Genomic DNA, 24,657 nt, shown 5'->3' with positions numbered 1-24,657 from the left:
ATGCTCAGCTTCTGTACATGGTAAATGAACAAGCCACTGAACAATGTCAGCTGTTCAACCCACCATACTGCAGAAGTCCTTCAAAATAGAATGGCTGTGTACTGCCTGCATTATATATCACACTTGGAATGGCTTGCTCTCTACATATCTGCTACCATGTTTGACTTAAATTTGCTGATCAGTGGCTGCTCTAAGTTGTTTGTGTCCTTCGGCTTTTCCCGGTTAGGGGTCGCCACAGCAGAACTCTGGTCCGCTAATGATTGGTAGTGGATTTTTATGTACCGGGTTACCAGCCCTGACGCAAACCTTCAATGAAGGCACGCCCCATTCACATATGCCTCCACACAGAAGAAGCTCTAGCTGAGAATCGAATGGGACAACGTCTTGCTATGAGGCGACAATGCTACCGCAGCATCAGTGGCTGCTCTAGTGTCCTACTTAAATCTCCCATGGTTTCTCTCCTAAAGATGACATTAGGACATAATCCTATCGCTGAGGTTTCTGGGGCTTGCTGTGTTTACAGAAGTCTCCTGCAAGGTCCTAGAGCCCTACTGTGTTTACTGAAGTCTCCCATACTGGATCTTTTATTTTATTTATGGAACTAATTTATTTGTTAAAAAAAAATAAATAAAACTGGCAACCCCCCTATCCAGCACAGATCCTAGGCAGTTGCCTAGGTCACCTAATGCTGGATCCAGCTCTGATTGTAATGCTGAAGAAAACTGGTCACTTGCTACTGTGTTTCACAAGGAAAGTAGATCTATTATGATGAGCCTCTTATAAACTTAGAGCAGGAAGAAATTTCAGACTTTTAATTTCTGGAAATTTTCTTTCAGTAGCTGAGAAATTATGATTTTTTTTTTTTTATAAATCGTTTTTAGTGATTAGCAGATGACACATACATTATGCTATTGACATACACCCAAAATGCTGTAATTAAAGACTGTGCTAATTCTTTTGAGTAGCTTCTTATTTATGTCATGACAGGGCACACCACTCTTAGTCATGCTAATAAAGTGCAGCAGCCAAATAAAGAGTGCAAAAATATATTTCTTTCCTTCTTCATATTATTGCACTCGTGTTCCTCTAAAGGTGGTTTCTTACTTGGTTTCTTGCTTCGGATTTAGCATGCTGCAAAGTAATCTCCAAACATGTATGGTCCCTTGGACTGTCATGATGTAATGCAGACTCATGGTAGCATTCCTCCTCACAGCATGAATAAGGAGTGGAAGTCTACAGATTCATTTCCAGTGCATTTTGATTTTGCATGTCAATAAAGAGGCATAATCTTGGAAGTTTAGCATCCTGAGCAGTGCCAGCCTGGCAGTGTTATGATCAATGGACACTCAAATTCTTAGGATGTTATTGTATATATGAAAGTGGAATTAAACAGATTGCCAGGGATGTTTCTGAGAGATGGGGAAGAGGTAGTGGGGATCATTGCATCACTAACAGGGAGCATTACTTAACTAACTTGGATAAAAATTGATATTGGGTTAGAAGATGGCTTTGAGTTAGATAGTTGTCACTGCTTTTGTGGATCTGAGGAATGGCACCACATGTTAGATGTTATTTTGTCCGGATATGAGAGGATTCTTTATTGGCTTGCTGGCTGATAAAAGATTTAGCTGCACTTACAGCATGGAAGATTAGAGAAATATAAGGGCAATTCTGTAACTTGGTTGTAAAACTGGCTTTTGATGCAGCTTCTGTAAATCAGAAATTCAGATTCTTTTCATTCTGTCTCTCTCTCTCTCTCTCCCTCCCTCATATGATTTCAACTGAACTACCTAGCATATTTAGTCGAAAAAATCAACATTAGATGACTGCACTTGGCACAACTGTACTAGTGTCCAAAACTCAAATAAGTTTTAGTAAATATATACTTTTCCATGCTTTCTGGTACCCGTCTTAAATTATGGTACTTTTCCGTTAAACCCCTACCAATTCATCGCGCAGCAGAGACTTGAATTAGCTACTTCATGCCAGGGGAAGTAATAGGCGCCCTTTTATTGGTAGCGTAGCTGAAGCCCGACGTGTCCGCCACTCTCATTGGTCAGCAGTCTGTCACTCTGTGTGAATATTGTAGTAAGTGTACCTTACCTTATCAATGGCTCCTCCTGCCAGCGATCTTGTATTATCAAATTGATAGACAGAGCCCATTCAAAGCCTGGAAATAACATCTCCACGGAAATGGAAGTGAACGTACCTGGCCCCGTATTGAAAGGAAAAGTACTCAAAATGATTTTACATTGCAAGTGGGATCACAAGCAAAAGGGTTATATTTGGATTTCACTGCCTGGTTGTCCCGATTCTTGCAAACCGTGTGAAAGAACTTAAACCTACTGCAACAGCAAAAAGTTGTTTGCCAGTTTTAGAGATGTAGTTGTCACACAGGAAATGAAATACCGGCATCGCAAACTGAAAGGGTTATTTACCGGCAAAAATAAGTACTGCACAATGTTTAGAAGATGTAGCTGATATGTTGTTTCTTGAGATGATAGGTTATTCACAAATTTACAATCCCTTACTGGATATAAACTCTTCAGAAACTTTAATTTACTTATTCTGTAGTGTATGAATACTTAGAAATGCAACAGCGTAAGGTAGGTCTTCAGTTCACAGCAGCGCGAAGTGGTAGGGCTTTAACGGAAAAGTACCTAAATTATTATTTATTCAGTATTCTGTCTTTTCAGTTATTTGTGAAAGTATTCTGTTTCACTTTCTTCCTTTATACAAAGACCCATTTCATTTTGCATCTTCATAAAAATATTTATCCAAAGAGTGTAAGTTCTTAAAGCATCTGGAGTTTTCAACAGTTGATGTATTTGGCATATGAATATTTAAAACTAATTTTTAGCCCATTAATCATATCATTAGATGAGATCAATGTTTTATTACTTGCTACAGTATGTTGTGAAAGTGAATTGTGATTGTTCTCTGGGGAACTTCAGGTTATTACTTCTCATTAACCAGAGGAAATATTATGCCTAATGCACTGAAGTAATAAGTCTCATATGAAACATTGTACCACATACTGCTACCTGCAGACTAGTTATGGTAGATATAAAGCATCTGTAGAACAATGACTAATCTCCTTTTCTAAAAGCATTTCCATGATAAAAAAGAGCTTTATGCCTTTCATATTATTCACCATTTGGAATGGAGTAGTGATAATTCAGCTAATTGGGGTCATCTTTACATATTTGCACTGAAGAATGATTCACCTTTTTCCAGTTTTACTACAAATTCTGATGATGACAATTTACTTGACTTGAGAGATGGGTGCTCCTGCTCATCATCGCCTTCCTTTTGATAATGGTGCAGTTGTACTTTGCTTGGGATGTAGTAGATATGCTGCTGTAGTTTGTATGCCACCTTTACCTTACTTTATGGATATTATCCAGTCATTAGGCTACTAACATCTTACATCACTGTCATACCATGTCACTTAGTAATCTTTTGCAGAATGACTAACCAAGCTTTATTTGCTGCAACACTTAGATGTAGATACCGTCCTAATGTTTTGTATTTCATTTACTGTCCTTGACTGCATTGCTCACTTCAGGTAGGGCTTCTATTGCTCTGTTTAACTGTCAGGCTGTTATACTTCATGTTCTACTTTCTGCCTACAGAACTCAAGTCAAAGTTCAGGTGCCTTTCAGGATGCTGCTTCATTAATGTTTCTTTTTTTTAGTTGTACTGCAGAGGAACTAGTACACTTTTATTTGTCAGACAAACAGTAGCAGGGAACCTAGCATATGTGTGCTGCTTATTTGCTATTTTGCATAATTATATTTCCTATATTTTCTTATTCCTTTCTGATTCTATGGGACTGGTTCTTAATTGAATATGTTATTTTTTAAAGCATTAGTAATGAAATCCATCCATATACATCCATTCACAGCCCCTTTTTGCACATGAAGTTGAGGAGCCAATGTGTAATACAATTTGCTTTGCTTGTTAACTAGGTAAGTGAACTGGTCCATGGACGTCAGCCATGACCCAGGCCACAAGGCTAATACAAAGACATAAGTATGTCAAATGTATACATACAATTATAGATTTTTCAGTGTAGAGTACAGCATCAGCAGTAGCAGTGCATAATCTAATTGGCAGTACCGCCATAAAACCTTGTTTCCCAGTTTTAGAAACTTGAAGCTGCTACTCACTCTAGTTTTAAGTTTTACTTTAAAATAAAGCTGCTGGGTTAAAGAAGTCCATTTCTTAAGACTGTTCCTTTTACAAATTTTCAGAAAAGTCTGATAGTAGAAGAACCATGAATTAATTATTCCTTTTGACCGTATTTTTATAAAGGCAGGTCTTTGCAACCTGTTAGTATCTTGGACCCACCCACCTTCTGAAATAATTGAATTGTACAACACATTCTGTCCTAAAACTTTTAATGATGCAACCAAGATGTGTAAAAATGAAATATGATACTATTATCTCCAGTTGAAAACTTGTTAAGTTGTTAAACATGGGAGTTCTACAACTGTATGAAAACCCGACAGCCAGATGTTATCTTCTTGATCCCAGCTCCCCAAATGAACAGCAAAGTTTACATTTAATAGCCTTAATATAACATACAGCATTATAATAGGCTCTGATCATAGCCAACTTGTATGTTTCTGACATGGCTATCAAGAAATTCACTTGAAAGCACAGTGAAGCAAAGCTTGAGATGAGAATCTTGACATCTGTATTGAGAACACATAAATGGGATTATGATCAGGTCTCCGAATGAACTACCTTACTATGTGTTTGAGACATGGATGCCAAGAAATTTGCCCGAGAAGTGAATCTTGGCATCCACACTGAGAACACATAATTAAAAGTTATAACTGGAAACCAGATCATACTGCTTTGTATTGCATGGAGCTTTATCTACTCCATGTAATACCAGTTACAGAAAAAAAAAAGCGTGAAGTGTTTTACTGTCTTTGAAAGCCAGTAAGGCCCTTAGCTCCCACTTGTCAGATAGATAGCAGCTTTCTTTTTTTTTTTTTTTTTTTTTTTACAATTTATTTGTGGGAAAGAGGATAACAATGTAAGGAAAGTTTGTAAATACTGGTCTAATTCACTTAAAATATTAATAGTATGACATGTTATGTATCAGTATGCATTTCTGAACAGTAAGAATTCTGAAAATTGTTTCTGGCATTTTTGACCAACATGTCTACTGTAGTCAGAGCAAAAATATTGAATGTACTCTGGGACAACTATGAAGCATACATAGTAGGCAGAAATGAGGCTGTTTTTACTTCTGCCTCTGTTGTTTCTTGGCCGACACGGCAAGTACTTACTGCCAAGATAGACTCAGTATTAACTCCCCCTATTTCAATGCATTCTCATGTGAAAATCTTTTTGAAGGGGGAATTAAGTAAGAGACTTCTGAGGAAACTGGTGGCTCCTCCTTCGGATCTTAATTTTGTGATAGAGAGGCAAATACTTGTGTCATTTGAACCGGTTCTTCTGGCTGACTTGAGAGGTTCTTAATCTAGAAAACAACGTCTTACTTCTGTGAGAAGAGCATCTGAGTTGCAGGCTCATATTGTGGGTCAGCCTTATCTTATTTTCCATAGCAACAGGGTTTTTTTTGAGAACTAATCTTTCTTTTAGCCTAAAGTGGTATCCAAGTTTAATTTAAGCTAAACTATCCATCTCGCTATGTTCTTCCCATAACCCAAAACTGAGGGAGAAAGGATACTTCACACCTTGGATGTTTCAGAATCTTCAGTCAGTTCATTTTTTGTTAAGATAAGAAGGAACAACCTGTGATGGAAAAATGCAGCCTGTTACCAAATGGATGTCTTGGACTATTATCTTTTGTTCTCCCCACAACAAATCTTTTCCAGGCAGGGTCAAGGCACACTCTAGCATGACCTTGGCTTCATCTTTGGCTTTTTGGAAAGGGTTGGACTCAAGAAATATTCTAGAAACATCTGTGTGGTCCTCTGTACATACAAGCTAGATTCCTTCTCCAAATTTAAGTAATTTTATTACATCTTCTGGGACATTCTGAGAATGCAGCCAGGCAAACTGCCTCAATATAGTACCACTGGCAACAGCCCTGGATGCAGTATCTATAGTCACACTAAACAAAAGAGTAGTGATCCGAGAAATGGAAGAAAGTAAACCATAAAAATCGGATTTTTCGTCAAAAAGGGGAAACTGAAGATAAAGATTTCCTAATACTTCACATTTAGTCAGTATAAACATTAACATAACAGCCTGACAATTAAAAATTCTAAAAAATAATGTTTGATTCACGTTTCCCACAAACTTATCATTTTACCATCCTTATCTGAAGGGGAACTGTTAGAATTGGCAAAATGCTTGGCAACAGCTGGATTAACTAAGGGTATAACTGCTGGGTCAGGTCTGGGATGAGTGTACAAAAAATAGAATGTACAAAGTTCCTCAATCATTCAGTCTTCTTTCTTAGGTGCAGCAACTGTCTGTCAGGGAAACCACAATCTGTGACAAATTATTCCTCCAGTATTGACAGCACAGGGGGATGAGTGAAGGTTCTGGAAATTCTACTTGGAACAGCTCATAGCATTTGCTGACAATTAAGAAACCTCAGTGTTCTCCCACTGAAAAAACTGACACATTCTGGAAATAATCTCAGAGAAACAGAATTCCTCACAGGGAGATTCAGATACCATGCTGTCCTCCAAGTCTGAATCAGAAATCTGGGGAGAGAAACCTGCATTTCTTGAATTTCTTCAAGAAAAGAGGAATCCCTTTTTCTTACACTAGAAATCAACTTAAAAATGTTCAATACCTATACAAGACCTGGAGACTGTTTCTTTTTGACAGAAAAGTTGAGGCAAATAGGTTTATTAATGGCAACAACAGCTTCCCCAGGGATGGTCACAACATTCTGGCTAAGTAGGGGTACCCTCCATGCACCTTCTCCCAAGACCAACAAGAGTGGCAGTCCCTTGTCCACTGAGAAAACCCTGGCAGCCGCAGAGGACGTGGCTAACCCCTTGTCCATAGTGGCTGTATGGACAACACCAGAGAGATCCAGGGAAAAAGAGGTGTGGCCTGAGAATTCAACTTTGGCCACAGCAGAGTCGACTACCTGCCGCTTAGGCAAATTACTAGCTTGTTGTGTTGGCAAAGGGTATCTAGTTAACTTTTTTTTTCTTTTTGTGGCTGAAGGAAGGGACCAGCCATGGGACTGGTAGATTTTCCATGGTCAATCAAAAAATGTTGCTTGTTTCCTGGGGTAGCACAGACCAGTAAAATATAAAAAAAGAGTTTAAAAGTAAAATTTTCCAGTTAGAACAAAATAAAAAAAGTACTCTAATACACATTGCCAGCCCTTAAAAGTAATTTGAACACAGTTTATCCACAGAAGAAAAACAGATTTAGAATGTTTACAACAAACAAAAGTCTACTCACGTTTAAAAGTACAGTAAAGTTGCATGACAGCAAAAACACTGAGTGGCGCACAGCTACAATTATCCCACTCCAGAAGGGGGGATCCACCTTGGATCCCGGGAACTACCATACCATCAGTCTGACGTGCCTGATCTGCAAGGACATAGAAAGCATTATCATGGAACTTATAAACAAAGACATTGGCAACCTTCAAACACTGGACCTCACCCAGTTTGGGTTCGTGAAGGGACGATCTTGTCTCCTGAACCTGATTGACTTCTTTGAATCCGTCTCCAGAGCTGTGGACGAGGGTAAGGTGGTCCACACAGTCTATCTGGACCTCGCCAAGGCCTTCGACACCATCCCCCACTCTGGAATCATAGATAAATTTACTAAGCTGGCATAAATCCCTACGTCACTCGGTGGGTTGCCAACTGGCTTACTGATAGAACTCAGACTGTAAATGTAGCCGACTCCAAATCCAGCTCCAGACAAGGGACAAGTGGAAGTACCTCAGGGTTCAGTCCTGGGACCACTCTTGTTTGGCATCTACTTCTCTGAAGTACAGGCCAACATTAAGGGACTCTGGCTAACAAGTTTGCAGATGACTGCAAACTGGGAGCCATTATTGAATCCCCAAATGATGTGGATATTCTACAAAAGGGCCATACAGAAACAGATGCTTGGTGCCAGAGCCATGGGCTCAAGTTTAATGCCAAGAAATGTATAGTTATCCATTTTGGGAAAAAACATGTAGCCATGAATTTCCACATAAGTGGCAGTACACTAAACACCGAAAGTGTGATGAGAGACTTAGGGACACAGGTGGACAGTGGTCTCACCTTTGATAACCACATCGCCACAGCAGTCAGGAAATTCTTCTGTGTGGCACACCTCATCACTAAGGGCTTTTCATCCAGAAAAAAGGAGGTCATAATCCCACTGTACTCATCCCTCATTAGACCTATTATAGAGTACAACTCCCCATTTGGTATGTACCTCACAAGACATCTGCAGCAGCTGGAAAGGCCACAGAAATACCTCACTAAAAGAATCACAGGCCTAAAACAGATAGCCTATGCTGACCGTCTAAAAAAAACTCCAGCTATACTCTGTGGCATATCGTCTACTCAGAGGTGATCTCTGCTTAACATACAAGGCCATGTCAAACCGTGAGCTGTTGGACATGCTCCACTTAAAGAAATCCCAAACCCTCAGAGCCACACGCTCCAGGGATCTAAACCTTGTCATCACAATGAACAAAACATGCTGGAGGGATAGGTTCCTGACCCAGAGACTCCCCATACTCTGGAATAGACTGCCCATACATGTCAAGAAGAGCGCCTCCTTGGCCCTCTTCAAAAGGAACCTTGACGATTGGATGAGAGAGAGGAAATACACCCTGGGGATCATGTCAGTCGCCCTGCTAGACAGGGGCCCAGGTAAGTAAATATTGTTGGAAGAAATAATCGGGGAATTATTTGGCTAGGCTTGAATAGGCCCTAGTACCAACCTATGAACCTGTATTCCTAGCATAAAAAGTACAGCAAAGTAAGTTTAAATAATAAATATAACATTTGAAAGTTTTTTCCTTAAAGGAGACTTATCTAAAGAGCTTGGCGCCCAAACCTGTCTTTATTCAGCTCACTCAGCTCAAGCTTTCTAATGGTTTAGGTGTGCAAAAGGTGCCCTGAAGCTTTGAACCCCCCTGGCTGTTATATCATTGGTAGGATGTAATCCGTGTAGCTTAAGCTATTACAGCAGTGATCGATATGATGAACGTAATAGTTTTCTGCAATGGAATGATTCATCAGAATGGAAACTGGGTCGGCTATGGTATATGCTGCAATTTTTAAATATTCTGCATACAGATTACCTAGAGTAGTGTAGTAGGTTTTAATTTAAGGAGAAAGGGACAGGGACTGGTTCAAAAGTGAATTTTTGTTAAGGGCTGTTTGATGGTGGATTAGTGTATCTGTTATTGTTAATTAATTGAACCGAATGAATGAAATGGTGTGTTAAAGTGTTCAGCAGCAGTGTTGGGGTCTGTAGTGGCTAGTTTAGGGGTACTTATTTGTCCTTTGTGAAGGAGATTAAAACATGTGTATGTATATATATATATATATATATATATATATATATAGAGAGAGAGAGAGAGAGAGAGAGCTTTGTTTATAGTAGTATGTGTGCTATAATTGTAAATTAATTAGATGCATTTTAAGATTTGATATATGTATTAATATTTTTAATATATGTTTTAAATCTATATATTATTGGAGTTTAGAATGTGCATGTGGCTAAAATGAATTGAGATGTAGTGTGGGGTAATATTGAAGAATATCTATGTGAGCAGTATACATGTTTATTTCCTATGATGTTAGAGACATGCACATAATGTACGAGGGAATGGGGATTCTAATATTGAATGAAAAGTGTAGCTGATTCATGAATTTAATATATGTTTAATATGTATTAATGCTATTTATCTTTAGCACAAATGTGTTTTAAAAGTGTTTTAAATCTATACATCATTAGAGTTTAGAATGTATATATGGTTAAAATGAATTGGGCTGTTGAATGGGGTAATGTTGAAGTATATCTCTTTAAGCTAACATCCTTGTTCATGAAGTGACGTTAGAGACATGCGCATAATGTACGCAGGGATGGGGATGTTAAAATCGAATGAAAGTGCAGCAGGTTAACTTGATTTACGAAATAGAAAAGTGAGTATAAAATGTTTTTTTCTTTAGAATAATGTGATATGTGGTCTGATGAAGCCACCGGGATGGTGGTGAAAGCTCTAACCTGGTTGTACTAGTAATAGAGTTTTTTATGACCGTTTCTTTATTTTTGTACTTACTTCTTAAATTAGTTGAAATAATCATACAAAGAAGAACTAATTCTAAATTTTTGTTATTTAAGAATACTGCACTAGAAACAATAAAACAAAACAGATACTGTTAAATACATTGTGGAGAAACGCATAATAAGCCTGTAAATGTTACAGAACTAACTGTATGCCAAATGCAGCAGAAACATACAATTATGCAGGGCCAGGATGAATAAGTGTAGGACCTTATATTGCAGAAATGATTTTGGTAGTTAAGTATCCACTGTAGTGATAAGCATATTCCAACACCTGCAACTTCTTCATCATAGGGACCACTGCAGCAAGAAATGTCTAAATGAATGGGACAGTTCCAAGTGGTGTATCTTTAACTCCAAGAAACTGACATATGGTTTAAACATGAGATGCAGAACAATAGGAGCAAATTCTACTCTAGATCCTAGACTGAACATCTAGGCTGAAATGTTTAAAAATTGTAAATGGATATTAATGTAACAGCTTCACAAATGCTCTGGGAGAATTCTAAAGAAAATTGCCATTGCAGCTGCTGATAAGGTGGAATGAGCTCTGACCTTTGCATTCGCATTCAGAGTCCAGTAGTATAACATAACAGAAAATGCAGTTTACTAACCTGAGTTATAGATGCAGAATCATAGTGTATAGGATTTGTTCCCTTTTCTTGTTTTAGAAAAAAAAGCAGCTGGAAAACACTTATGGCATAAAGGAATGGCTCCTTGCAAATCAAAGCTTGCAATTCAGAGATGATTCTAGATGAAGTAACAGCTGTCCAGAAAGAGAGAGTCTCACAAGAAATATAACTCGGTTCAATAACAGTTTCAAGAAGGGGAGTCTGGGTGTTTTGGGAGGCCTCCAGTGACAAACTACTTTTGAAATGGCTGAAGTTAATAACAGTAGACTAATGCATCTTAAAATAAATAAATAAATAAGCCAGATGAGCACTGAATGAAGCAGAGAGCAATACAGGATCTATAAAAAGAAATGAAAATTGTTTCTGTGCCTTGAGCTGGGCAGGAACAAGAAAATCTGTTCCATTTACCACTCCATTGACAATCCCAGGATGGAGTCAGAGCCATGATGGTGCTACATGGAATGCTGTCAGCCTGAGTGCCATCAACAGTACTTGGCAAGGGGGCATGAACATGTGACATATGAAGGCCATTTCTGGACACTTAAAAGGCTTTTTCCTCTTTTGCTGTTGGCCACTTCTGTCAAAGAAAGGAGTGTGAACTGTCAGGAGAAGGATTGTAAAAACCCTTCTCAGAGATGATGACCTGCTTTCACCTAAGATTTTCAGCAAGGTGTGTTGGGTAGGCTATCCAAAGGGCACTTCCTCCCTACATATTGCATCCATGATCTTACATTAGTTCCTTTTTAAGGGAGGACAGCCTCAGCCAGACTCACAAATAGACTCACACATTATCAAATGGCCCTGGAAAATGCATTGGTGCAGCTAAAATTACAACAGGATATGAGGTATTCCACAGTGGAGGCTGTTGAGGGGCTCTCATACACATCTTTCCTGAACTCAGACTCATGGAGGTCAACATGTTTATCCAGTAACTTTTTTACCAGGTAGACATGGAACTGGGACATGTGAGGTGAATTACTGCACACACTAAGCTTCAGTGTGACATATAAGTACACTGTCTAATAATAAATATTTATAGCAATGAACTCTGTCTGGTGGCTAGGTGATAAAAAGCTGTGGTCCCTTTGTGCTGTACAAAAGAGATCACACAATGTTAGCAATGGAATGTTTGATTAGTGACCTGTCTACTAAGGCAGCAGCTTTCAAAAGGCATCAGCACTTCTTCGGGTATAGGATAGGGGTGTGAAGCAATTTTCATTTTCATCTGTTGCTCTTTAGCCTCAAGATATCGCTGTAGTAAGAATAATTGGGTGTCAAGGTGGAGTGTAGGCAAGTCTCATAATCTCATTATCCTCATCTGGTAAGAGACTGTCACCTCAAGATTCTCAGAGGACCTGGAGAGTAGGGGAGTTTCTTGACCATGTTTGAGCTAACACAGGGGTCTTCATGTGATGGACTGGAGCCAGTAATTAGCAAATCAGAAAATGGCACTGGAATTTGTCATAGCTAATGGGAGTATTACTTGGAGAAAAGCCTGTACTTGGGTCTAGCACTGCCTACAGATCAGTTTAATGACATGCTCCAACACCCATGACCCAAGCATGCACCAAACATTTATTTAGTTTCCAAGCCTCCCTTCCCACACCCACAAGCCGTGGTGCAGGATGATCTGACTGACCTCAAATGGGATCTGCTGACCATCTGACTGTGTCCAAGTGCAGACCTTAAGAAGACAGTCCCTGGTTCCAGGAACTCCAGATCTGTGACTAGATGACTCAAGGACCTGAGCTTTGAGCCTGGCCTTGTGGCACAGAGGACAGATTCATGACTGCTTTCCTGGTACCTGGTATTTGACTGTTAGCAAAGCACTGGAACAACAAGGCAAAAGGGGTGGGTGGGAGTGAGAGGACATGGCTTGCTTAGCTCTCCTGGGGGAGGGAGGACAGTAAAGCATACTGGGTGGTGCCAAGTTCTTGTTGAAGACCTGGAAATGTACTGTTCTTGGATCAGGGGGATGAGGATGCCTAGAGGGAATGCCTTTTGCAAAAATGAGGGGACATATTTTGATGTCACCCACTGAATCCCCCTTTGTAAACCTCACCATGTTTGTGTGCGTTAAGGACAACTAAAATAACATCTGGACCCAGCTCTGATGGCTGTCTGAGTGATGGCCCTCTCCTTGCCAACCCTTGATCCAGTGATAGGGAACAAATAGGCTGACTGGCAATGGACGAGGTGATGATTGACAGTTGGGCAAAGAGTGCAAAACAAAAAAAAAAAAAGACCTATGCCTAAGGAATCAGGTTAGTGACTCACTGGCTCCTGACAATCATCCAAAGATACTTTGGTGCAAAAATCTCAGTATGTCTTCTAGGTGAAAGGTGAGGGCACACTTCCATCAATTCCCAGGTCCACAGCTGATGTCAGGGATTGCATAGGGCACAGGTTCTTGATAGTAATGTGAGAATGCACACCTTGCAGGGTCAATACAACCACATCAGCACTGTTCACAGCTTGCAAATCAGGCCTAGACCTAGCATTAAAGTATTTTCTTAGGGCACCACTCTGACTTACAGTGGGAGGGCTTTGAGGAGGGCCCTTCCACTGTTAAATATATGAAGAGGTCTTGACTATCTACATCTTCCAAAATAGACCAACCATTTTTCCTTCCTTTGATATCAAGTTGACAGCTGAATCTTTTGCACTTGCAACATTTGAGAGCATCATGCTGTCCTCAAGACATTAGACACAAAGCTGGTATGAATCCTGACTGATAGCTCATGGTAACATACACAGGTAGCATAATGTATAAATACTCAATTTAGGATCAGCCTTTTACTTTGGTGATATCTGTGTTGTTTTAATTTGTGTTGCTATGGTAATTTTTATTTGACTTTGTATTTTTTAGTTTTAGAGTTACTGTAAAGGGTTTACATTTCAAGCATTATATTATAAAAAAGAAAGAACTTCATAAACAACAGCAGATCTTAAGGTCCTCAGTGTGCAAGCAGGAAAAAAAAAAAATCAAAATACCCGAAACAGGGACCAACAAGGCAATGAACAACCTCCATCTGATGGAAAATGAATGTCTTTCTCTGATAATATCTTGTTTCATTTTCAACATTTTCATTTTCTGTGATCAACTTTCAGTGAGAGAGGGGAGAGGGAATTATTTTTTTAGCAGAACCAGTTCCTAGTTTTTTTTGCAAGAAGGTACACTGGGCTGGAACTTTGAAGAGAAGCAGCAGTCAGAATTCTGTCAACACAAAAACACTTAACGCTGTTATGATTTAATTTTTGAGCTACTGGAACTAACTTTCTTTTCAGGAAAGATGTTTTTCTCTGATTTAATGTGTTCTGTTATTTATGAAACTCCATAAAGAAAAATCTAAATACACACATTCTTTCCCCAATTTCAATACTCAGAAAAACATGAGTGAATTTAGGAAATAATTTTAAAATCTAAAGGGAACCCGCCAGAAGTGCTGAAATTGTGTGAGTTGGTTTAAAAATGATCTTTAGTGGTAGAAATTATATTTATGTATCTGTCTATATCTCTGTCTATATCTGTGTGTGTGTGTGTGTGTGTGTGTGTGTGTGTGTGTGTGTGTGTGTGTGTGTGTGTGTGTGTATCTATATCTATCTATATATATATCTATATCTATATATATATATATATATATGGTTTGCCTTCATAATGTCGATTCCGCTTCACAAACAGAAAACAAGGTACATTTCCTTGTTATAGTTGCATATGCTGTGATGATATAAATACAGGTTGTGAATTTTATACATCCTAACACTATGAAGAAATATACTTTCGGGTGTTTTGCAACTTATAATACCCGCTGCCATTGTGTATATGGCATGCTGTAAGGTGTGCCAAGCATTCTACATAGGGAAATGCACAAGAAGGTTGAAGGACAGAATTTTTGAACACAAATCTCAAATACGTAGAGAGGTAGCAACTAATGCTCTGGGCAAGCATATGAGGGAGAAAGGAAGTACACATACATTTAACTTTAGAGTGATTGACATCAGACAGAAGAAAAAAGGGGGGGGGTCTTAATAATGAGTTAGAAGTATGTGAATACTCATGGATCACACTTTTAGAAGCTGATTGTTTTTTTGGTTTTAAATACAGCAGTAAGCATTAAACCTATCTTAAAAAGAAGACAGTTAACTTTTAAATAACATCTTGTGTGGATGGGTCTTAGTTAAATGTTTTACTTATTTTATGGCTATACTGACTGTCAGTAACATTTTACCTGTATATGTGTCTTTAAACTTAAGTGCTTAATACAACTGTGTCATGTGGTTAGTTTTATGGTATGAATTTACAATTTAAATGAAGGCATTTGATCTCTTTTTTTACACACTGATGAAGGGTTGCTCCTGAAAGCTTTATGATTTGTTTCCTGTTTGGAATCAACGCTGCATTTTACCTCAAAGTTTCCAGGTTTGGATTTTTTTTACTACTGTTTTTCCCCAACCCATCTTTAGAGGAATCCATGTTCCTGAAAGACTTCAGGATGGGCCCATCTTCCACCTGGGTCCCCCCCCCCCCCCCAGCTGATGAGCTTGTGGACCTTATTGCCAGCAGGGCTTGGAAGGACCCAAACATGGTGGAACCTGTGCGCAAAAAAGGTGACGAATTCCTCAGTCCTCCCAAGGATAGAAAATGTTGGAGCAAAGGAGTACCCATTGATGCCATTGTGGTGGCCGATGCTACTAAGAAGGAGCTCACTTAGCAAAGCTCCTCTGTCAACTGGGAGTCCCGGGAGATCGACTGTTTCGGAAAGTGTGTGTTTTCCTCAGCTACTTTTGGACTGAGAGCAACTAATTCCTTGGCCCATTTTACCCCGCTCCAGAGGGATTTGGTCTCAGAGCTTACCACTTCCATGTCAGAGTTGTTGCCTCCAGAGAGTCTTAGACTAGTCTCTCCGAGGCTGTCTACTCTAACCTCTTTGGCCAATGCTTCAATGGGGTTGATCTCCAGTACTGTGGAGGCCACCTCCCAAGTGGCAGGCATCGGCATTGCTATTCAATGGCATGCCTGGCTTTGCCTTTGGAGGTTTGCAGAACCCTTTAAGGCATCTTTCACCAATGCCCCCTTTGATTGTTCCACCTTAATCCGCAGCGAGCAGGAAGGCAAAACTCTTTCTACGGTAGAGATCAAATTTTTTACTCCCCAGCAGTCCTTTTCTAAGGCCCAGAGAGGTAGTAAGAAACTTTGGTTCTGGAGGACTCGGTCTTCCTTTCAGGATGCTCCCCAGGAATCCTCTTCCACAGGCCGGGGAAGGGGATTTAATGACAAATGCTGCCCCAGGGGCAGAGGAGGTTTGCAGAACCAGGGCTCCTGGGAACTCTTTTCTGTGAAGCCCTTTCAGTGTTCTTGAGATGCTGCCCAACTGTCCTGCCCCTGGAGGCAGTTGAGGTAAACTCTCCCTTCACCCACTAGCCTGGACAAGTCTCACCACCAATCAGTGGGTGCTAAAAATTATTTCCAGGGGGTTACTCCATTCCTTTCTTTCAGCCCCCTCCAATTCCCAAATTTCTCCTGGACATTCCACCCCACCAAAGGGAGTTGGCCTATCTCGAGGTTCAAGACCTTAGAAAAAGAGCCATCCAAGAGGTCCCAACAGGCCAACGAAGGTCCGGAACTTACTCCCAGTTCTTTTGGTGCCAAAGAAGACCAGGGGCCTGCATCTGATTTTGGACTTCAGCAAGCAAAATCCTTCTGTCAAGAAGTCCAAGTTTTGGATGGTCACTGTTCAATCCATTCTGCCTCTCCTGCACAAGGATGATTGTATGTGCTCAGTGGATCTCAAGGTTGTGTACTATCATATAAGGATTGGCAAACACTCCAGGAGACATTTACACTTTTAGTTGGTGGCCAGTCATTACAGTTCAGAGTCCTGCTCTTTGGACTCACCACAGCCCCCCATGTGTTTGCCAAATGTATGGCAGTGGTGGCAGCTCATCTCCAGCTGCAAGGTTTCCAGGTTTTTCTGTACCTGGACAATTGGCTCCTCACAGCTCCCATGAGGCATCAACTATCTCTGGCCACCAGGTATGGCCTCAGTCTTTTCCAGTCTCTAGGCATCACAGTGAGTCTTCCCAAATCCAATCTATTTCTGAGCCAAAATCTGGAGATCATCGGGGTCCAACTGGATATGATATCAGAGACTGCAGCACTGACTCCTTGCAGGGTTCAGCTGATTCGATATCAAGTCTCTCTTTTGCTAGATCTAGCATGTCCGTCGGTTCATTTGATCCTCCAAACATTAGGATTGATGGCGGCTGCCATTCAGTTAGTGCATCTCGCCAGGTATCCCATGCGAGTTCTCCAGTGGACCCTGGCAGTCTAGTGGTCCATTCTGTCTCAGCCCATATCCATGACCATAAAGCTGACTCGTGTGCAGGAATCATCTTGCTTTGTGGCTTCAGTCTCAGGATCTCTGTCTAGGCAGGTCATTTTGTCTTCCCCTGCCCAATACCACAAGGAGCACAGATGCCTCCCTGTTGGGATGTGGGGGGGGGGGCATTTTCAGAGCAGGATGGTTCAAGGCACATGATCCCCCACAGAGACCAAATTCCACATAAAGATCCTGGAGATGAGAGCAGTCATCCTTACATTGCAAGCCTTTCAGGAATGCCTCCTTCTGGTGACCATAGCAATTCAGATGGACAACATGGCTGTTGTCTGGTATATCAGCAAGCAAGGGGGACATGGTCTTCTCCCCTGTGCAGAGAGGCCATGAGAGTGTGGGAATGGGTGATGTCTTCCAGGCGCTTTCTTTTTGGAAAAAAATAGGGAATAGGGGCTGTAAAGGCATCCAAATTTCATTGTTTGGTCTAAATGGAAAACCTTTTCCATTTGCTGGAATACACCTTCTTCATAGATGTTTTTTGAGAAGCCAAAATAATGCTCCTCACCTAGGAGTTCTAACATGTTAGCCAACAGACTCAGCAGGTCCATCTTGAGTCTTCACAAGTGGTCCCTGAATCCGTCAGTGGCAAAACTAATCTTTGATCATTGTAGTCAACCTTGCTGCGATCTATTTGCCCCCCCCCCCATCAACCAAAAATAGCACAGTTTCTTTGCCATGATGCCCCCCACCAGGGGAATCACCCAGTGATGCTCTAGTTCAAGATTGGCCTCTGGGTCTCCTATATGCTTATCCTCCCATTTCCCTAATACCCAAAGTCCTTCAAAAAGCTCCTTTCCTGAAGACACCTCTCATCCTCATTGCCCCTTTCTGGCCTCATCAGGCATGGTTCCCCTTCCTGAAGTCTCATCTGAAGTATCCCCTTTGGATACTAGATCCCATTCCAGATCTTATTTCCCATCCCTGGGGGCTTCAACTTCCCAGTCTCTGGACCCTTCATCTAGCCACATAGTTTCTCTAGTTCCAGTAATCCTTTTGCAGTCCAGGCTTCCCTCCCTGGTGAGGAGCATTATTTTGGCTTCTCAAAAACCATCTATGAAGAAGGTGTATTCCAGTAAATGGAAAAGGATTTCCATTTAGGCCAAACAATGAAATCTGTATCCCTTTTCAGCCCCCTATTCCTCATATTTTGCTGCTCTTGTCTTCCCTTTTTTGGGCTGGGACGAGTTTTTCTGCCATTAAGCTCCAGTTGGCTGCCATCTCTAATTTCCATATCAACAATGAGCCTACCTTTTCTTCCAAATAGTACAAAGCCTTTCTGAAAGGAGTTTTTCTTCTTAGGCCTCTTATTAAGGATCCTTCCCCACCATGGGATATGACCTTGGTGCTGCGGTCCCTGATGCAAAAACCTTTTGAACCAGCTGGTTCATGTGATATTAAATTCCTTTCATGGAAGATAGCCTTTTTAGTGGCCATTACTTCTGCCAAGAGGGTCTCAGAACTTCAAGCTCTGTGCATTAAGCCTCCGTTCATGATTTTTCCATAAAGATAGGGTGCCCCTTAGAACTAATCCTTCCTTTCTCCCTAAAGTGGCCTCAGAAGCTAATCTCAATCAATCGATTCAAGTACTTGTCTTCTTCCCTAATTATTCCAATAAAGGCGAATATATCTTGCATTGTTTAGACATTCACAGGCAATTACTTTATCTAAAAAGGAGTGAGGATTCTCTCAAAACGGAAAAGGCCAGGCAGTTTCCAAAGTGGCTATTTCAAGGTGGCTTGCTAGTTGTATTTCTTTCATTTATGCTAGTAGACACGTAGAATTATCCTGACCAATTAAGGCCCACTCTACTAGGTCTGTTGCTACATCATCAGTCTTCTTGGTTAGACTTTCTCCTTGATGGGCTTTGTGCTGCTGCAATGTGGTCTACTCCACACACTTACATTTTGCACTATAATTGGACTTCATTTCTAGGAGCAGGGCTTCCTTTGGTTCCTCTGTGCTCTGGCATATACTTTCTTGAGGCCACACAGGATGCATAGTAGCTGGGGTCTCTAACCCATTGGTGATGAATAATGACACAGATAGCATCAGATAAAGAGTTATGTACTTACCATAATTTGTCATCTGTGCTATCCAGTGCCATTATTTATCACATTCCATCTCCCCTTCCTTCTGGGGGTTCTGGCGAGATTGCTCTGGCTTATATTGGAGTGAGCAAATCTTTGACCTTCTAGTGCAGTTGTTTCTGTGTTTCTACTAATTTAGCAAACTCGATCTGAAGGTTAGAAGGTAGCAAGGAATCATGGGAAGGGGAGGAGCTTGAGCTCTGGATCTGTCTGAGAAGTTGCTGGCTTGGATCTGAGGTCGGATCCAAGACCCATCGGTGAAGAATAATGACACTGGATAGCACAGATGCCAAGTTATGGTAAGTACATAACTGTTTTTAACACACATGAGCGAAGAGAGTGGAGGGGGGTAACCTCCCCTACTCACCTTACTCACATATGCCAACCCTTACTGTACCTCTACCCCTAACCTTAGCACTACGCATTACATCAGTAAAACTCATTTCCCTAACAGTATCACTACCAAGAATGACTCTTGATGTCAGTTTTGTAGCTGAACTTTACTGATGCAGGGCTTTTTAGTGGGACAGAATTACTCAAATGTTTTGTGAATCACCCTTACTAGTCCTTCAGTGTTTTATGTTTTAGAGTCTAACTATTTTAATGAGTGCTCTGTATTTCATGAAGTAATTATACATACATACATGCATACATACATGCACACGCGCACACACACATAATTATACATACATACATGCATACATACGCGCACACACACACACACATACATACATGGTTGAAGATCAAAATAGTGAATGTGCATGTGAGTGAACATGCTTTTCTATGCCTAATTTCACTGTTGAGTGATCTATGAATTGATATATGTGTGTGTGTGTGTATATATGTGACACACACACACACACACACACACACACACACATATATATATATATATATATATATATATATATAGTAGGGTGTGCCCCCCTGCCTGCAAAAAAATAGTTTTAGTTTTGTTGAATTTGATCATTTTGGGTTTAATCTAAAATTATTGTTCTTTCTGTGCCCACTCTTATGAGTGTTCAATGCTTGATGAGACACTCATGTATATATAATGCAAATGTTTTATATATATATATATATATATATATATATATATATATATATATATCTATGCAGGTCTACCTGATAACACCGACACGCCGAAATAACCGACACAAAAACACGACAAAAAAAGACATTTCAAAAACACGAAACTTCACATGCCCGACAAACCAAAATCCTGACAATCAACAAAACAAATACCTTTCCCGAAAAACACACACAACACAAGCACACCAAAAACCTTACAAACCTACACTAAACCTTACATACACAACTATCTATGCACTAACCTTAACCCTAACCCTAAGGTCCGACACTATCGCACACTTACCTTACCCGCACCCTAACACACTTAATCTACCCCTAACTCTTAACTCTGTCACTATCACACACTTACCTTACCCGCACCCTAACCCTAACTGACTTAATCTGCCCCTAAACCTAAAGTCCATCACTATTGCACACTTACCTGACCCACACCCTACCCTAATGTCTGTCACTATCACACGCTTACCTTACCCACACCCTGACCCTAACGTCTGTCCCTATCACAGACTTACCTTAACTTGTCGGTGTTCTCGGCATCGGGATTCTCAACTGTCGGTCTTGTCCATTGTCTATCTTCCGGTGTTGGTGTTTTCGTCGGCGGCGTTGTGCACGTTCAGCGTTTTCAGGTAGACCCATATATATATATATATATATATATATATATAGATGCGCACACACACACACACACACACACACACACACACACACACACACACACACACACACACACACACTACAGCTTACAAAGTACAAGCCCTCTGTTAAAACCAGTTGGAAGCCAGGCCTAAGCTTGTAAATCTTACTAAAGCATGAACAACATGGCTAGCACATAACAGACTTGATTTGAGGGTGCAGATAAATCACATATTTTAATAGAAAAAGAATTAGGGTTTCAGTAGCAGAAACAAAACAAGTCTACATAAATTATATAAATGGAAGATTATGAGGAAAAAATATTGTCAACAATACTACTTTAATATATTTAAAACATTTATAAAATATGCTCACCCCCCACCTACAGAATCAGTCTGAATGAATCAAAAGTATGAAATAAAATAAATTATTTTTGTAATGGAAAGAGGTTGGATGCTTCTAACCTCTTCAAGTGGATAAAAATTCTTGTGCAAGATGCTGAAAATTAGATCTGACCAGTCTACAAACATTGCACCCGCAGTCAGTTATAGATGAGGGGTTTTATGCCATTACATAATAACGCTTATGGAAAAAAAAATCTCTGCCATGCTTGAATGTTCTCTGAAAATTATCCAGTACTATGAAGGCAGTGGCAATGATATATTATCAGTATTGTCATAAAACTGAATGAGATGTAGGTCATAAACTAGCTGGCAGTCATGAAACTTTTCCAGATGCTTGACAACCACCATACACTTTACCCAACAAATTCTCAACCACTATTTTTCAAACTAATGTCACCATCCACTCCGCTAGCTATACACCTTTTTTTATTTTATGTAATGTAAACTGACAAACTCAACTACTATGTATATAAACTATTTATATTAACAATAATGATCAGTTTGTTTACTGCTAGAATACAATCATTCTCTCATTCTCTCTCTCATTGATGAGCCTCTATGACCACAGTACTTCCCTATTAGAAAGAAAAAAATTAACTTGTGTGAAAATCACACTGCATTCTAAATGATTCTGCAGCATTGTAAATAACAATCAGATAGCAGAATAACTGTCCATTCCTACAGATCTTAGTAATTAAATGTCTGTGAAAAAAATAAGACAAAGCTACATTCCATCTTCAGCATTATTGCAACTGTATTCTGCTGTTACGATAAATTCTTACACACAATAGAACTTTTCTTTTTTCTAGCTGGATAAATTATATGTGATTATGATTTAAAACTGATTTAGAATATAGATGGTTGAAGCATTTTTTTCATAAAAAGATGTATGCTAGCTAAAGAGATTAGTTAGATTTTCTAGAACTGCAGTCAAGGGTACTCAGAGTTCTTACCCGGAAGATATAAATCTGAAGATAATTAAGTAAGCAAATAAACACTTCATCATTTCTATAAAACAGATTAGGGATTAGCTACAGAATGCCATAACATTGCCAGTAAATTATATAGGCTGTTAATGGATATAATTCAGTAAAAAATATTTGAAGAAATGGCTGTTGTCTGGTAGTGTAATTATATTTAAATTGAAGAAGAGTGAGCCTTTACCTGCATAATGTTCTAATTTTAGCCACATGTATGCTTTTATTTCAAATTGAGAAGTTTGTTTTCTGAGTCATAGCATTGGTGTGTCACATTATCATTTAGCGTATTTGTGCTGCAGCTGACAATGCTTATATTGATTTTTAGACTCAGGGCTACAACTATAGAGCTGAAATCAGAAAACTAATCCCTCATTTGAAGTACTTGGATGATATCCCAGCTTCTATGACCAACATCTCTCCTGTTACAAATCATGATGACTGGCTCATTGTCAAGAAATCCATTAAAGACTTCACTTCCAAAGAAGACCCTGAAGCTTTAGGTGCGTTAACATTTACTTTACTGACAGTGATTTATTTCATATTTCAGTCTAACTCAGAGTTTAATGTTCCTGGAAGGCTCTTTAATTCTTGACGTGAAATGAGGTTGCATGCTGTAATGCCCGTTGTTCTTACTTTCAAGTTTTACTGTTAATAATAATAATTATAAACCGGAAAACTGATATCTTTTTACAGAACACCAGGTGATTGGTTTAAAGAGCTTTTTCGGCATTCTGGTATGAAAACAATAATAAATATTTTTTACAAGTTTTTATTTTGTATTACACCATCTATATTTATAAGTATCAAAACTGCCACTTGCCATTATTTGTTAGCTTATTCTGGTTAACATATGCAACACAGCAGAAATGTATCAAATGCGCTTTTTGAAAATCATTTCTTTATGTTTTAATAACATACATTATCTTTTGCTACCAAAGAATGTATAGTATAACTGAACAGTAGCTGAATAGCTCTCTTTTTCTTAAATTAATTGAGATTGCAGATTATGTTCTGTTATTTTCTTATATGTAAGAAATTTGACATCATTTGTGTAGTAATCAGTATCATTTGGGCTTGCTAACTTTGTAAAGCTTGGTAGATCCCAGATTTGTTTACTTCTGCAGTAATATCCTCCTGCAAAAGCCAGCAGCAGGTCTCTCATGGCCAATGCCCCATTGATGTAGAGATTTGCTTATCCTTTATATAATTTGCATTGACACATGTATGGCTTAGTTGTTCTCACTGCTTAGACCACTGGCCATTTAACTGCATTTTCTTTGCACAAACTGAAAATCAGTTGGTTCTGGTCTTTAATTCTTAAGTTGTTATATAAATATACCCTAATGCTTTTACTATATGTATGTGTGTGTGGCACAAAGAGTATTGTGGAGTTTCTGAGTTGCCCAGACCTTTCTGTGATAGAGGGTAGCCTTTCTGCTTATCAGTGGGAGTTGTAAGCACTGAACAGCCTATCTACTGCTAGAGGAGTGGTTTCCAGCTCTGAAATTGTACCTTATTGGCTGTTTTGGGCTGCATTCTATCCCATTTAACTTTCTGCCTTAAAAACCCATGATTGCACAGGTTTTGCACATGTTTTAGCTCGGTGGATCATGTTTTGGCCTCCTGCAGACTACAAGAGCAGCAGAAAGGAGAAAGAGAGACTTTGGTTGATTCTAAGTACCTCCATTTACTTTTTCTTGCTTAAAACTACATACTGCACTGTATTTTTGTTGTTTTATAGGTTATTGCATTTATTTCAACTGTATTTACTGTTTGTTGGCTACACACTCAAGTGTGCTAGCCTGCTCTAGGTTTAAAGTGAATTTATTACTGTTTTAAGTGTTTTTATTGCTGTTTTCCCAAAAACAAAAAATTCTGTCCGTTTGCTTGTTTTCCCACAATTATCTGTTACTAGAATAGTTCAGATTTGTTGAATTCAGGACTGCATTGGAGTTTCTGAGCTGCCCAGACCTTTCTGTGATAAAGGGAAGCCTTTCTGCTTATCAGTGGGAGTGGTAGGCACTGAGCAGCCTATCTACCACTAAAGGAGTGGTTTCCAGCTCTAAAATTGTACATTATTAGCCATTATGGGCTGCATTCTATCCCTTTTATCTTTCTGCCTTAAAAAAACATGTTTGCGCGGGTGTGCACGATGTGCAGTGTGGCTAAGCTAG

General features: G+C 39.6%; 1 protein-coding gene across 2 annotated transcripts in view; it reads left to right on the top strand.

Annotated features, from left to right (window-relative positions):
* The window catches only part of LRRC56 (leucine rich repeat containing 56), a 1,529,270-nt gene that overhangs the window by 730,631 nt on the left and 773,982 nt on the right, over positions 1-24,657 (top strand). For both annotated transcript variants that reach the window (XM_044059653.1, XM_044059654.1), the window contains one exon: positions 22,809-22,983. In XM_044059653.1, the coding sequence (XP_043915588.1) occupies positions 22,809-22,983 (175 nt within the window). The remainder of the gene's footprint in view (positions 1-22,808; positions 22,984-24,657) is intronic.

This window comes from Protopterus annectens, chromosome 17.part0 (genome assembly GCF_019279795.1).
Source record: "Protopterus annectens isolate FY-2018-M chromosome 17.part0, PAN1.0, whole genome shotgun sequence".
NCBI lineage: Eukaryota > Metazoa > Chordata > Ceratodontiformes > Protopteridae > Protopterus > Protopterus annectens.
The sequence above is the reverse complement of the archived record's forward strand: the minus strand, read 5'-3'. Positions and strand labels throughout refer to the sequence as shown.